Here is a 16,605-nt window from a genome sequence, read left to right on the forward strand (position 1 = left end):
GGAACAGCAAGGATAGTGCTGTGTTGTATAGGGAGAGGCATTAGTTGCAGGAAGAGGGAGGTTCTGCCACTTTACAGATCTCTGGTCAGACCTCACCTAGAATATTGGGGGCAGTTCTGGAGACCCCCATCTCCAGAAGGATATTTACATTCTAGAAAGAGTACAGAGGAGAGTTGAAAATTGGTAAGTGGTTTGCAGGACAGAAATTTTCTGGAAAAATCTTAATATGTATAGCCTGGAGGAAAGCAGAGAGAGAGGGAATGCAATAGAAACATTTACCGTATTTGCTCAATTATAAGACAACACTGATTATAAGACGACCCCCCCCCCAAATTTGAATATTAATTTAGGGGAAAAAAGCCTGAATATAAGACTACCCTATAGGAAAAAAGTTTTACTAGTAAATATTAATTCACATGTAAACTATTTTTCCATATTTAATAAAAAAAATGATTGAAAAAAATATATTTTTTTGTTTTTATTTTCTTTTATTTGCCACTCTGCCCCCAGATATGTCTTATACCCCCAATGTGCCACTCTGCCTCCCTAATAAGCCACTCTGCCCCAGATATGCCTTTTAACCCCCTATTTGCCATTCCCCCCAGATATGCCTTATACACCCCTATATGCCACTCTGCCTCCCTGATATGTCTTTTAACCCCCTATATGCCACTCTGCCTCCAGAAAACTATTGAACTCCCTCCATGCCACTCTCACCCCCCCAACTTACCAGTGCTTCCCTTTACTTGTGACCAGTGCTTCAGACTCCCTGGTGTCTAGTGGGGCAGCTGGTGGAGGTCTGTGCAATGCAGACCTCTGCTGCTGCCGGCACTTCCGCCGGGGCTTCTATGGTGGAGCACCGGAAGGTCATGTGATGCCGGCACTCTGTCATAGAAGCCCCAGAGGAAGTGCCGGCAGCAGCGATTCGGGGGATGTGGATCTTAGTCTTATAGTCCAACCTCTATTTAAGGTCTGATTAGAAGACCTCGAATATAAGATGAGGGGTATTTTTCAGAGCATCGTCTTATAATTGAGCAAATACGGTATATACTGAAAGGGATTTAACAAAGTACAGGAGGGATGCTTTGAGGAGCATTGTTAGAACAAAGGATCATGGTCTAAAACTAGAGGGTCCGAGGGTGAGGTGTAAAGTAAAGAAGTTCCACATTACTGAGAGGGGAGTTGGACAAATGGAATAGTATCCCAGCAGTGGTGGAGGCTAATACCGTGACTGAATTGGATGGGAAGACACAAAGCTATTCTCAAATGTGGCCAGACCAAGGACTGATAGGGGTTTGACTCCCATACATTAGGAACAATGGGCAGACTAGACAGGCTGAATGGTTCGTATGTGCCGTCAAATTCTATGTTTCTATATAGATGTGATGGTCAGGTGTCCACTTTTGGTCATATAATGTAGTACATACATACATAGATTACTCCAGACTCTAGGTGTTTTGATGACCACAAACACATCAGGTTTTCCAGATCTAACAGCACCCGCTGCTCAATGTTGCAATAATATGTCAATTACAAAGAAAAATTCTGACATGGCGTGGCCATGAAAAAACAAGTTTGGCAAAACATGTTCTAAACTAGGGGTAGCCAACAGGTATTCCCAGCATTTATTCAAATGCTTTACTCTCTAGGGTCTGAGTTTCTAGGTGAGTTGATATTTCGACTCAACACCTTAATGCATTATGAAGAAAAAAAGACTAAGCTAGCCCTGTATAATTCTTAATTAAATCAATGGTATATCCTTACATCACTAATTTACCTGAGCATTGTGCAAGGCAAACTCAGCCTTTTTTTGGTTACAATTTGGCTGGGCTTCCCCTAATAGCTGGCAGTTGCCAACCTCCCCTGGCTAGAACCCAGGGAAGCCCCTTTAATAATCACACTGCTACATCTTCCTAGCTGTGTTCCCACTATGTATATTGCTTTAATCAACATTATCCATTCCAGGGGAGTCACTACCAGCTACCCTGGGAGTCTTGCTTTGATGCATTATAATGTCAATAAGTAATGCTACATATGCCCTGTTTATAAACTTACCATCTCATGATATTGCTATGAGCACCAGCATGTGTCTGCATTTAAATATACGCGTTATCTTGTTTCTGTATGTGTTTCGGTCTCCAGCAATCCCTGCAACGTCCTATTGTTATGGGATACTAGGCATGGATTCCCAACATTCTCCAGGCTACTGATTTAAAGAGACAGTTACCTAAACAGTGGTTACACGGGATGGTAAAAGGTCTGTACCAGGCTTTAAACTCCAAATGCCAAGTCCATACTGTGCCTGTTGCAAATAAAATTGTCACATAATAGCTTAATGGCCACACTATTTATCCAAAGGCTCACAAGTCTCTCTGTCACACGTGTTATATTGTGAGAACTCCAAGGTTTGGGTGAAGGTTCAGGCTTTTGACTGCTTTGTCTATTTTTCATGGGGATCCCATCTCTTCTTCATTTTCTTAATTAGAGTCTGCTACATTGTGGATGAGAGAGAGAGAATCACCTGGGATATCAACTAATATCAAGCCTAATGCTACACATCACGAAGAGCTTCAGATCCCTCTTAAAGATCTCCCTCATAACCTTCTCATTTTACACACAATGCAGTTATACACATACCTTCCATCCATATTGATGGAAACCCATTGACATTCCATAACGGGAAAGACCATGCAGGCACAGTCACGTGACTCACATACAGATACATAGACATACCCATGTGCATCTGTATTTATAATGTGTATAAAATATAATTGGGATCTAGTATGGATCTTTAAAATGAATGCACAGGACAGCCTAACACATACTGTATGTACATTTACAGCACACATTCGCCCCAACATTACAATGGAAATGCTACGCTGTGCTTTCAATGGGGCAGCTGGGCGCTGGCTGCAGAAGATGACCTTCTTGTCCCCTATAGAGGGCTGCTCTGGGTGGTGCTGAAAGGGACAGCGCCTGGAAGGTAAAGCAAACCCTCTCCTCCCCCACCGTCTGTGTGCCCTCCGCATGCTGACAGCCACAGCCCACGGTCCTGCTGAGTCCTGCAGAGCTCGTTCCTTTTGTTCCTCATCAAGGATCTGATCAGCACCAATAGTCAATCCAGCACCGCAGTGCAGAGAGCTCACCCCCCACCCTAAGCCTCTGCTTCTGCAGAACTGCTTGCTTCCATGATATTGTGCAATAATACCATAGATGATCTATAACAGCAGATGCTTGGAATCCATAGTCATCAATACTGCCTATTGCCCTGATTGTTACAAAAATGCCTTAAAAATAATACAACGCGTGTTTGATTTGATTTAATTATTCACACACGCTTATAGGTTAAATCATATCATTTACACAATTTATAATTCAAAAAAGGACATTATTTTTTGCATCTTTCTTCTTCTTCTTCTGCATTAAGACACAGGGGGTAACAGTTACAGCCAGTGACAGATCACAGGCTCACCCTAACCACACATAAAACAGGATCACCTTAACCACACATAACCCAGGATCACAGGATCACCCTAACCACACATAACCCACTCACCATCTGAATCATTCCGGCAGGAAGCTATAGAATGTTATCAGCAACTTGTAGAATCCATTCTCAATCATCTATTTGTCAATTGCTTGTTCACATCACTTCCGGATCCATCTCTTTTTTTTCTGCTGCAGATCTCCCCTCCCTGCTCCTTAATTCTATGAACTTGGATAGCAGGCTGTGCACTAGTGATCTGTAAGGAGGTTCTTAGCAGAACCTCTTGGTGAAGTATAGAGAAGACCCAGCATGGTGTAAGGAGCAGTCGTTTCTATTGTTCCTTCTGAACCTGCAGTGCCTTCTCCTCCCGCCTCATCACAGTCCTTCCCCTGCAGCTTTATTTTTCCCCCCACATTTTTGATCTTTTTTTTGTCTGTAATAACTGGTCCATCCCTAGGGGCTTGGGATGGCTGACAAGAGGCAACCTGGCCGGCAGAATGAAGGGGAAGATGTCCCAGCTTTCTTCAAGAACATGGGATCAGGGAGCCCCAAGCCCAGGCAGAAATTCTGTGGCATGTTCTGTCCAGTGGAAGGGTCTTCTGAGAACAAGACCATAGATTTTGACTCTTTATCTCTAGGAAAAGGGAATGGGAAAGTCATTGCCCAGCAGAAAGATGTGACAGGGTCTCAAAAACCAGGTCCTAGAACGGGTGAGACACCTACTGACTTTGGAAAGAAGGTAGAAATCAAGTGCCCATCTGGGAAGGAAGCCCTTCAGTATCTCAATGATAAGGTGAGTGATCAAAAAAAGGGGGCAGGTGACATGTATGGAAGGGTTTTAACCCTCCCCAGAGCCTAAAAGAGGCTCATTGTATTCAAAGTTTGCAGGAGAAATGTCTCTTTGTGTCTCCTGTATTAATTGTTAACCTGATGCATTTGTACTTGAAGGACTGTGATGGGGTCATTTCGTTTTGTATATGTAATACTATGATGTCATAACGTTTGTATCTATCCCTGCTTGAACACAGGTGGATTAATTTATTGTGGATTCTCCTCATCTCAAATATATTCAAAAGCCAATCTTGTTGGATAAATGCTCAAAACATTTTCATTTTTGGGATTCCATGCAGCCTTTGATCATGTGTTTCTTTTTCTTGGACACTAGCTATTTCCTAAGGACCCCACCCTGTATATGGAGCTGTTGTTATGCAGGTCTGCTATATACAGCATGTCCATCTCCTGGTAATGTGTATTCTCAAAGAGAACTGATATTGTGTTCTCATGTGTTGAATATGATGACCAGGCTTATTTATATGAGGCTTTGGGAATGGCAGTAGAAGGTGCAAATGTGTAGAAAGCACCAATTGTAGAATGTAGAAAAAATAAATGGACTTGTCACTTGTTAGGCTGCCCAATAAAGAGTCTGTTGGTAAAGCCATGATGATCTTAAACATAGGTATTAAAGAAGATTCTGCAAAAGAATTTTAAGGATGGGTCCAGTTATTTCTTGAAGAAAGGTGGCAAGTTTATTGGAAGCCGCCAACTTTATAGAGTGGGTGCTATAGAATTTCTGTGTGCTTTCAAATCAAGATCAGTACAAGTTTAAGAGTAAAGATTATTTAATATGTAAAAAAATTCCATGAATATTAATGGTTACTAATATCTTAAAATATAATTTAATATAATAAGTCCCAAACCTAATTACACCTTGCAGATGTGTCTACTAAAGTCTAAATGCTGGGTTCTTCTTAGATACATATTATTGATTAATCTCTTAAATCTCCCATGAGATACACGAATACCATACTATTTTGAGGGTACTTTATATTCAAGTAGATGCCTGAGGTATAACAATTAAATTATGTTGAGTCCATTACTGGGATGCTCTTTGGCACTAGTTATTCTGCTAAACTCAATGGAAAATCAATTTACTGCTACCATGAGTAATTTAGGACCAACTCCAGGAATGGTAGGTCACACCTATTTCAACAATATCACCAGGAGACCTGTCTGGACACTTTTTTTTTTAATCTAAACACATTAAACTGTGGTTTTAGTTGCTTGTAGTGGATTCTGGTTTTACCTTAAAGTCTCAATTACCGGTATTATACATTCCCATATCAAATAGCCCTGGGAATTTTAGAACTAAACTTGAAGGAAACTTTATATGCAAGTAATGTTGTTACATAGATATTACAGTAAATATGTAACTATTAGTCTGCACTGTTGAAACATTTTTAGTGGTGGATGAAGCAGCCCCATATTGGGACACAAGGCGAGCCAGAACCCATCCAGAAACTTCTTTGAATCATCATACTTGTGCACTAGGCAAGCTGGACCACTTTTGGAGTGACTGGTCTTAAGATACACCCAGATGGATGTGAGAATATATAGTAGTATATGAACAAAAGTATTGGGACACACTGCTTAATTATTGAAATCAGGGTTTGGGCTAGGCCCAGTGAAGGACAATCATAATGCTTCAGAATACCAAGACATTTTGGACAATGCTATACTTCCAACTTTGTGGGAACAGTTTGAAGGAAGGTCCATTTCTATTCCAGCATGAGTGTGCCCCAGCGCACAAAGCAAGGTCCATAAAGACATGGTTGGATGAGTTTGGTGTGGAAGAACTTGACCAGAGCCCTGACCTCAACCACATCAAATACCTTTGGGATGAACTGGACAGAGATTGTGGGCCGGGCCTTCTTGTCTAACATCAGTGCCTGAAACACAGAAGCACTCCAAAATCTTGTGGAAACCCTTCCAAGAAGAGAGGAAGCTACTATAGCTGCAAAGGGGGAGAACCAACTACATATTAATGTCTATGTGTTTAGAATGTTATGTCATCAAAGTCCCTGTTGGTGTAATTGTCAGGTGTCCCAATACTTTTGTCCATATGGTGTATATTTTTATTAAGACATAGAAAACGGTAAAGGTTGATCCCACCAGCAGATAGAGCTGGCTTTGGAAGCTAGTCGGCCTTGCTTGTGTCTAGTGACTGCAAAGATCGTATATGAGGCAAAAAGAGGCTTCCCTCCAGGGTTTGTAGAACCTGTCCTGTTTTCCCTAGTTTAGTCAGCATTCAGCTGGCATAAGAAAGCATCCTGGCAGCAGGATTTCAGATGCGTCATGTAAAGTGACCCCACAATACTAGTAAGGTAGCACCACCAAGCTCTGATAGGACAGCAGCAAAGGATGGTTTTGTTACTTTCTGTTACACTAGTTTATCAGCAGGTCATTTTAAGGATATTTGCTGTTCCTCAGTGCTTGCAGTGTGTAACGTGTGGTTTTAGGGTATGTGTTTCTAGGAGAGGAAATTGTGACTGGGGATACTGGCCTTTATGTTGGCCTTTTGTATGCATTGCAGTCCTGATGACAGATAGGAGAGTACATTTTGCGGTATGTGCCTGAGTGTCGTGTGTGTGTGGCTGACAAATGTTTTTATACCGCTAAACCCCATTGGTACCTTGAGCACTAACAGCACATTGGGAATGATCCACATCCACCTATATAATACATATGCAAAAGCACACACAATTTAGTTTCAAGGGTAACCAGCACACATTTGATTTCACTTTCATTTCCCATATGAGGGTTTCAAGGAGTTTGCTTTGTTGTAGAGCCCTGTGCAGGACTGTTTTCTAAATCCCACTCCCGCCCGCTCCTGCTGAATTTCTGACCATTAGGCTAGGTTTCCACTTGGGTTTTTGTCCTGCGTTATTTTCTTGATGAAAAAAGCTATTCTGGAGTTTTTTCTGGCATTTTAGCCTTTCTGTGGAAATTGCTTTTTTGACCTTAGGCAGTTTTTCCAGCCTTTACACGTTGGAACTTTCACCCAGCTAAAAGGGATTAGGATAAATGGCAAGTATCTGCCCCCTCCTGATGTCATTTCCTTGGTAGAGTTCTACTTAAACGCCCCGGCGGACCCTTTTGTCTCTTTTCTGTGGTTTGTAAGGCATGCTTTATTTCGAATGTCTGCTCCTCTAGGAAGATTGGCCCCAAATGATGGTGCAAATTGTTTGCTGTTGCTTTTGGCACGCAGGATCCCGTTGATGCGTTGGGTTTGTTTGTAATGGCATGTTTGTTCCAAATGGTGTAAAATTCAATATGAACTTTGTTTTGTGTGAAACTGTTTGTTTCCAGCCTATTTCTCGTAGGACACACAGATACTGGGTCCATCCTCTGCATTGTAACTGTGGAAAAAAAACGCCATAAAAAACGCCAAGGCAAAAAACCCACATGGCTTTTTCATGGCGTTTTTTCTCTCCCATAGACTTCTATTGGAGAAAAACGCCAAGATTTCCTTGCAAAAAACGCCAGAGTGTCAACATGCTGCGATTTTTAAAAACTGCCACAGAGCCCAAAAAAGCAGAAAAACGCCAAAGAGGACTGAAAAAACGCCGAACAGAAAAACGCCAAGTGGATATGGCATTGTGCGATTTCCTATTGAAGAACAGCTAACATCTGGCCGCAGTGTTTTTTCACAAAAAAAACGCCGTGTGGCTGAATTGGCGTTTTTATGGGCGTTTTTAGCAAAAAAACAACAAGTGGAAACCCAGCCTTACTGCCCGCTCCTGCAACGTGTGTGTTCCACTCCCGCTCGCTCCCGCAACATATGTGTCCAATCCTGCTAGATCCCGCAACATATATGTTCAACCCTGCCCGCTCCCGCAAACATCATTCACAAACATTAATTCACTCATTCATATACTCACTCCCCCACCGCCTTACCGGAACTACAGATTTCCCGCGCACTCCCACAAGGCTGCCTTTGCATTGCCCGCGCACAGCGTCTCTTCTCTTGCCAGAGTAATGTGACGTGACTTAAATTCACGTGACTCTGCTGGGTTTCCGGGGCGGAGAAGCTGTGTGCGAGCAACGCAAAGGCAGCCTTGTGGGAGTGCACGGGATTACTGGGACCCGCAGGTACATTGTCTGACCGCCCGCTCCCACCAGCGACACCCGAAAAACCACCTGCACCCGCAAGTTTTTTGCAGTCCTCTAATTTGTTGCGCTAAAGCTTGGTTAGTATGAGTGTGCATCCTTTTAAAAGATGTTTAATTAAAATTGAGCCTATATTTTTAATGCTCCCTTTTTTAACCGTGTACTTGGGAGATTTCTTTGGAGGCCATCTGATGTACAAGGCAAATGCCATTAGGGCCATACTTACCCGATCCAGAGGTAGATTGGGTCCTGCAGGATATGCACAAAATGCATAAATCTAAAAATGTAACCCGTGTGCCCCATGTACGTCCTTTGGAGGGCACTGGCCTTAATTGCCAGGCCGCTTAGTCATCCAAAGTCTGGCCCTGATGTTATAGGACAAGTGGGAATGTCTAAAAGTGATTGGTGACGGGTGAATGCTTATTGGCTACAATGAGGCACTGCTGCCTTTTCCCAGCCAATAAGATGTTGCCGGCCTCCTTTACAGACAAATAGGGGAAGTAGTCAAACACCCTAGTAAATTAAATAAACAAATTAATTAATAAAAAACAATAATATTTTTATTAATAATAAAACTTTGAATTTGCTTAACATGTAATTTTTGTGTTTGTATGTATTATAAACACACATAATATTATATATATATATATATATATATATATTAATATTATACATATATAGTTTCTATAGATCATAGACATATTATAGATAATTAGACACATTTTTCTTGTCCGCCACTTGCAACCACATGACAGTTTTATGTAAGAAAATATGTGAAGGTTTTGCCAGAATTCCATTATGGTTGCTATAGCAACTACAGACAGTTTAGGTTCTAACCAAAGTAAGTGCTTTAAATCACGACTTGCTTTGGATGGTAGTTGGCAGGCAGTCAGTGATTACACACTATACATAATGATGTTTCTTTTTTTTTATTATAATGATGTATTCCCTGGAAGTATTTTTAAAGGATGGGAAAACTTTTGCCATACCACAGTTTTACTGAACACGTAGAATTTTGTATAAAAGTGCCATCAGCCTAGAAATACTTCATATCTTTTCTACTTTGGTGTGAATTAGAAAAAGGAGATTCCCCCAACCTTCTTACCAGTTTGTGCATTGTAGACTAAGCTGGACAGTGGTGTATTTAAAGGAGCATTCCCATGGAAACAAATGCACTGCATGACCAAAGGTATGTGGACACATAGGCAGCCGTCTCCATAGTCAGAGAGAGGTAGAATGCGTCGTACTGAAGAGCTACAGTGCCTCCTGTAACGTCTGGTGCAGGAGGGATAATGTTCTTGGGCTGTCCTTCAGAGTTTGGGCCTTTAGTCCAATGAAGGGTAATGTTAATGCTACAGCATCCACAGACATTACAGACAGTTGTGTGCTTCCAGCTTTGCGCTACCTGTTTAAGGAAGACCCTTTTCTATTCCAGCACAAAGCAAGGTCCGTAAAGACATGGTCTGAAGAGTTTGGTGTGGAAGAACTTGACCGGCCGCACAGAGCCCTGACCTCAACCCCATCCAACACCTTTGGGGTTAATTGGAATGTTAATTGTGAACCAGGCCATCTGGTCCAACAACATCAGTGTGGGAACAAATTTGTAATAAGATGTCCAACAAGCTCATATAGGCGTGATGGTCATACGTCCATATACTTTTGGTTGTATAAGAGTGTGCATGTGTATGTATGTGTATATATATAAACACACAGATGGGGCCAGACCGGTCCAGGGACTGGTGGAACAGCACTAAGACTGTGCTGACAGCCGCCTAATCTTATTCCTGCTTCCCCTGGGCGATAAAAGAGAGGTTGCTTGCACAGTGTGTGAGCGCCACAGAGAAATGAATGAGTGAATGAATGTGTACGTGTGTTAGCATGCATGTGGATGTGTGAGTGTTTGTGTGTTCTTTGGATCTATAAGCGTTTGGGTGCAAAGAGGATTCCCAGCACTCAACAGGTTGAAGTTGAGGGAGCTGGGGAGAGGAGGGTTTTCTTTTTTAAACATGGAGGGCATCTTCAGGGATTAGGAAAACACTAAAGGGTTCAAAGAGAATTCGGGTGCGAAGTTTTAAAAGTGATCTTATCACCATAGCAACCAGTAAAAGACCTATTTTCCTGCTGATCGCATCATTGGCTGTTGAAACTTTATACAAAACATTGTCGATCATCAATAATCCTCACGGAAGTCAATGGCAGGTAAGAACTGTTTGGCCCGTTTAATTCCAACTATAAAACTTCAAACCATACTTGGTCCGCATGTTATGTCACTTGGGATTGTGTAGACCCATGGCCCCAGCCAGGGTCGGACTGGGGATGAAGAGGTGGTCCTGGCACTTTAAGGCCAGCGGCTGCCTGATGACATTAGTGTGGCAAATATGAGGCGCTGTCGGCCAGCGGGCATTTGCTTGCAGTGCCAGCTGGCCAGTCCGGGCCTGGTACCAGCAAGTTGTTTTATGATCAAAGCGAGTGTGTGTGGTACGAAGGCAGCCTTCAGCACAGCTCCTGCTATAAGAACCAAATCCCATCATGATTAACCTAGTAGAGTGCAAGCCTGTAAGGACAGGGCCCTCTTCTCCCTCTGTACCAGTGTGCCTTAACCTGTGTTATACTGCACTTTATATAGTGTAAATTTGAATGTTGTTGTTTTCACTTACGTTTTGTAACAGTGTTTTGCAGTGAAGTGCGATTATGGTTACTGCTACGAATATGTCCCTTACAGTAGCCAGCCAGGTTTAATCTTGCTATAAACCAGCATTGCAATTAACCGTAAGGGGCTGCTCTGAACTTTGAGTGGCTGCCATGCTGTCCAGTGCATCATGGATGTGGCCTTAGCTACAGTGCAGTGATGAAGCCGGATAATGAATTGTGTCTAATCACTTATTTTCACCTTATCACAATGCCAGCAGAAGAGACTGTCGCAAGCTTTTCTGGACTGTGTGCATCTCGACCACTGCAAAAACAAAAAGGCAGCCTCCAGCACTGCTCCTGTGAAGCAAACCCCATCATGCTTTGAGATCACAGAATGATCAGTGCAGTGTCCCAGTATTATCAGTGCAGTGCCCAAGTATGGCCAGTGCTGTGTCCCATAATGATTAGTGCTGTGTCCCTGTATGATCAGTGCAGCGTCCCAGTATGATCAGTGCAGCGTCCCAGTATGATCAGTGCAGTGTCCCAGTATGATCAGTGCAGCGTCCCAGTATGATCAGTGCCAGTATCCAGAATAAGAGGAGTAGTTGTCAGCTTGCTGCTCTGTTATTAAAGTCAGTGTAGGCTGACAGTGTAGAGCACTGGAGTGAGCTGCTTTGCCTTTGACTGCCAAACACTGGACAGAGCAGGCATTGTAGCCGAGCCCTGACAGTGTAGTGCAGTCTGTGCTGGGAGACTGGCATTCGGCTGCAGTGTCACCTGAGCGCGAGGCACTGGATTATTTGCAGCGCATCAATCTCAGCCCCACTGCATTGCAGTCGTAGAATCCTCTATTGCAGCCCCGCCCACTACCCGGGATTCTGATTTGCATAGCGACTCCCTTCTCAGCCAATCAGCGCCATACGGAGATGTCGCCTCGGATGAGGCCAGGGAGTGGCGCTGCGCATGCGCAGAAAAGCCTGCTGCAAGTCTTTTATTGCAGCCTGGGCAGAGGAAGAGCGGGGGCAGCGCATCCTCATCCTCCTTCTTCTTCACCTTCTTCTCCTCCTCCTTTTGCTCAGCACCCTCCGTCCGCAGCATCACCCCATAGCCAGCAGCCTCCCAGCCCTGCCCCAGGGGGAGATCCGCAGCCATGTCTTACCAGGGCAAGAAAAACATTCCTCGCATCACAGTGAGTAGCAACCGACTCCCCCGATGCATCCTGTAGAATGGGTGGGCTAACAATGCATAGCTCATGCCACACTAGCCCTAATGGCAAATGCCCATATCTGTGTGTGCTCTTGGGTGTAAATACCCTGCAGGGGCATCGCTGCACACTGTCCTGTAGGTGTTGGCGAAGGGGTTCTCTTTACAACCATAGTTTGGGGTCACCCCCCCATTTCTACAAACAAACACACCCCCTCCCCTCCCTCCCTCCCACTAGCAAGGGACACAAAGAGTGCAGTGTAGCTACCGGGGCACTGGCAGGTACTGAGGGGCATTGTGCAGTGTGGACAGATGATGTGCAGTGTTAGGCTGCCTGCAGTGTAAGAGGCTGTATCTCTTTAAACAGTGCAGGTATTTCTATACATTAGTATATTAGGTGTGCAGAATAGGAGATGATGGTATGTATTGTCCGGATACAGTGGATTCAGTATAAAGCTACCCCACTTTTCCTGTATACTAGAGGAGAGTATGGAGTATACTGTCAGTGTACACTAGACTAGATCATGATGATTTTTCTGTATCCAGTGGAGGATGTTAGTGAGCATTGTGTAGGAATACAGTGAGGCTTGGGGTTCATTGTCTTTGTGCACAATGGGGATGGGGGGCTTTGTCTGTGGGTACAGTTGATCATGTAGTGGATACAGAGGATGCAAGAAGGGTGTAGAGGGGGCAGTGCACTGTATGATTTGGGAGAGGTGTATTAAATGGTGTAGGGGTGGCAAAAGTAATTAGGGGTGTAAATATAGCCCATGCAGTGTGTTTCCAGCTTGCTGTTTGTGTAGCGTCGGGGGTAATTGATCTGTTTACTTGTTGTATTCATAGTGATGCTGAAGATGCAGTGTTCACAGGGGTTATATAACATGTCACGGTTTGGCTGGCTACATGGATGTGATGCAGGCGGGGGTTGTTGTTATCTTGTAGTTCCCAGCATCTGCCCCTTTGCTGCCTGAGCGTGATGTGAGTAATAGAAGAAGGGAGCGCCGGGTCGAGCTGGGCTGTGATAATGTTGCATGGGCTGTATGATGTTTGGCTCGTTAGATTAGTAGGCACAGCGCAGGGTGGGGACTGGCGCTGGTAGATTTTTGCGCTGTGATTATGCGTGAACAGATGGGGTTACTCTGACACACTCGGGAGGAGGGGGCAGACCTACATTCACCAGCCAGTGCGGAGAAAAGCAGGGTCCCCGTTGTACTCACTGCAGTCAGAGTATCTTGCCACCATGCCAATCATATATTGCGCTGTACTCCCTGCTAGGCGCAGGTGCGCGGCTCTCCCTGCTATGCGCAGGTGTGCGGTGCTCCCTTTCAGGTATGGTTGTGCGCCGCTCCCTGCTAGGCGCAGGTGCGCGATTCTCCATACTGGCAACAGAGGTTTGGTTTTCTTTCCCTGTCATGGGTTTAAGAGTCTCTCTGGCACAGGTGCACAATAGTCTGCCTGTCACAGGTGTGTCTGGTTGTCATGACTCTGTCACAGGCGTACTGTACTCTCTGCCTATCTCAGGTCTGTCAGCTCCCTCCCTGTTGCAGGTGTTTGGTGCTCCGCTGCTGCCATGGCAACGTGGTGCTTTAGTTTTCTCTAATACACCCCCCCCCCCTCTAATTTACTGTGTACGTTTATATTTGGGTTTTGGGTAGCTAGTAGAAAACCCAACACACTACAGTTTTAACAATACGCGGACGGGGTGTCTAGTTTCCATGGCAACCGTTGCTGTCTAATGAGAGAGGCTTCTCTACTGAGTGTTCTCCCTTCGCTGGTGAAATCCAAAGCATTTCCTTTCTTTCTGGAGCATTCCAGCAGAGCAGCCAATCACTGCGCGTGTATTTCATTCGTGTGACCGCCGAATATAAAATACAGGGAGCAAGCTAAAAATCAGAAATATTATGAAATTATTATTCATAAAAAAAGATTTTTGTAACACCTGCCCTGTGTAACGTTATTTCCCCTTAAAGGGACACTCCAGCCATTGTATACATTCTGTAGAATCTCCCATATGCATTTGCCCCTCTACCCCCCAGAGATGCGATATACTTACCTCCAGTCAACTCCAGTCAGTTAGAACCCGCACCGGGCATGTGTGGAAAGTCCTTCCCTTTTTAATAGGCATTCTTCTGTAATGAGAGTGTCGGGAACTTTAAACTGTCCCTTTAATGTCAAGTAGAGATGATCTTGACACTGTGGAGTGGTCCGTTCGTACAAACAGGTCTTAATAGGCCTTACCGCTGGATCATCAGTATCAGTTAACTGGGTTTGCCTCTGACTCGCCTCTGCTCAGGTAGGGCTGTGCTTGAGGTACAGCTGTCACTTTCCTAAATCCTATGTTTTTCAGTTCTCTACACTAAATAAAGCCACAAAATAGCCTTTGGATAAATATCATGGGACCAGCCATCCAAAAGGGACAGTCTGGTATCCCAGAACAGCCTCCTCAACAAAGAATGCATCTTACAATTATTTGTAAGTACTTTAATAGGCATTCTTCAACCTATAAAAAAAGCAAATAGATTTCTTTAGGTGAAGCTGCAGCGCAACGACTCATCGAAGGTACCACTTTCTTCACATACACACTAACCAAACTATTACCCTTTATTGACAAACCCAAAGCACAAGCTACAGGTAGTTTCAATATAATGAATTCAGCGACAGTTCCCATTGAACATCTGGTATGTGTGTGAGAGCTCAGTTCTTCTGTGAACTTTGAAGCCTAGGTGATTGGTTGAAGTTGTCGGATCGGCTGGTAAATATACCGTATCGAGCGCTCCAATCTCAGATGAGGGCTGCTAAATTTCAGCATGGGGCAATCCCAGCAACATACTGTCTTGAAATACACACGCTCAGGCTACTATCTGTCCAAGAGCTCTTTAGATTTGACCTGTAATTAAAGGGACACTCCAGCCATTACATGATAACTGGGAGTCCCCTTTAAATTATTATTTCTTCTCCTTGCAAATGCATTGAGGAATTCAGCAGAATCTCCTACGTATTGTCTGGATTATAGTTTGGTGCTATTTTAAAGAAAAGTGAATTAAAAAATACACATTAGTAGAAGGGTATAACAGTATTCTCTCACTCTCCCTCTTACTCACACTCTCACTAACACTCTCACTCTCTCTCGTGCCTTCTCAACCGGCCGCTTCCGTGTCATTGTCTCCTTTACCGCAGCTCCAGGTGTTTTTCCCTTGCATTGTCTTCTGTCTTCGCCCACTTCTCCGTGAACCTGGACTCCTGCACGCTTCTGCAAAAGGGCGGAGCCTCCAGGCACACCCAGAATAATACAGACAGATTCACAGAGAAGCGTTTTTGCACCGGTCTTCCTGTCGAACCATTTTTCTGGCCTATCTGAGTCACGGGGACAGCCTCTCCCTTGTTCCTGCAATCAGGGGAGAGGGTGTGCCGGGAGGCTCCGCCCCTTTTTGCAGAAGTACTCCGGGAGGCCTGGTTTACAGAGAAGCTGATGAAGACAGAAGAACAAAAAGAGGCAAGAGAAGAAGCAGAGCTGCGGGAAAGGAGGTAGGGACACGGCGGAGAAGGTAGCAAAACAGTGCGGCCTATAATCGGGACGGGGCAGTATTTGTCTCTGTGGCCTGCAGTAGGTGTTTTCTGGCTGAATTGACACTTTCGCACACTTGGTGTAATGGGAGTTCCAGGGTTGGGTGTTACACACATGCACAGAAAGTGTTCCTGTTGGGAGCTTGTTTCTGCCATCGATTGGCAAGCAGAGGAAAGATGCATGGAAACCGGCCTGTGGAGGGGGTATTTACTGGCGATTACCAATGCATGTTAAAGTACTTATAAAGCATGTAACATATGTTAGTTTTTTCCTGTCTTGCAGAGGCTACAGGCTTCCCTGGCAAGATCAGGTAATGCCTTAATCTGCTCTCAGGCTGCAAATGTAAATACCGTATTATCTCTATGCCATGTTGCAATCACTATAATTAAAGTTAACCTATCACTTTCCCATATCCCAAATGTCATGTATTGCAAAGGACTCGTGTTCTCATATTTAAAAAAAATAAATCATATATATATAACAGTTTAGCTGTCATATTTATTGATAGCAAGAGGGATGTAGACGACAGGTAAACTCATGCTTTTTGTGGTGATCGCTTTGTAGCATGGAGGATGTTGAGTCATAACATTACTAAAATACAAGAAAAATAGGAAATTAATAAGCATCTGCGTCTTGTTCCAGAAACCTGACAAAGAGGGTTGGAGTCTTCTTTAAAGGAACACTCCATCAACAGATTACAATAAAAATATACACTCAATGGCCACTATATTAGGTACACCTTGCTAGTACCGGGTTGGACCTTCAGAACTGC

The 16,605-nt window shown here is 44.0% G+C and overlaps 1 protein-coding gene across 3 annotated transcripts in view; it reads left to right on the plus strand.

Annotated features, from left to right (window-relative positions):
* Positions 1–3,953: 3,953 nt before the first annotated feature.
* Positions 3,954–16,605, plus strand: part of LOC149275902 (dihydropyrimidinase-related protein 2-like) — a 30,158-nt gene continuing 17,506 nt past the window's right edge. For 2 of the 3 annotated variants that reach the window (XM_089504167.1, XM_089504168.1), the window contains exon 1: positions 3,954–4,280. In XM_089504167.1, coding sequence (XP_089360293.1) covers positions 3,954–4,280 — 327 coding nt within the window. Of the gene's footprint in view, positions 4,281–12,784; positions 12,807–16,605 lie in introns of all 3 variants that reach the window. The other variant, XM_089504169.1, reaches the window with a different exon arrangement.

This window comes from Sceloporus occidentalis, unplaced genomic scaffold, assembly GCF_023333645.1.
Source record: "Sceloporus occidentalis isolate IW3139 unplaced genomic scaffold, rSceOcc1.0.p SCAF_259, whole genome shotgun sequence".
Classification (NCBI taxonomy): Eukaryota; Metazoa; Chordata; class Lepidosauria; order Squamata; family Phrynosomatidae; genus Sceloporus; species Sceloporus occidentalis.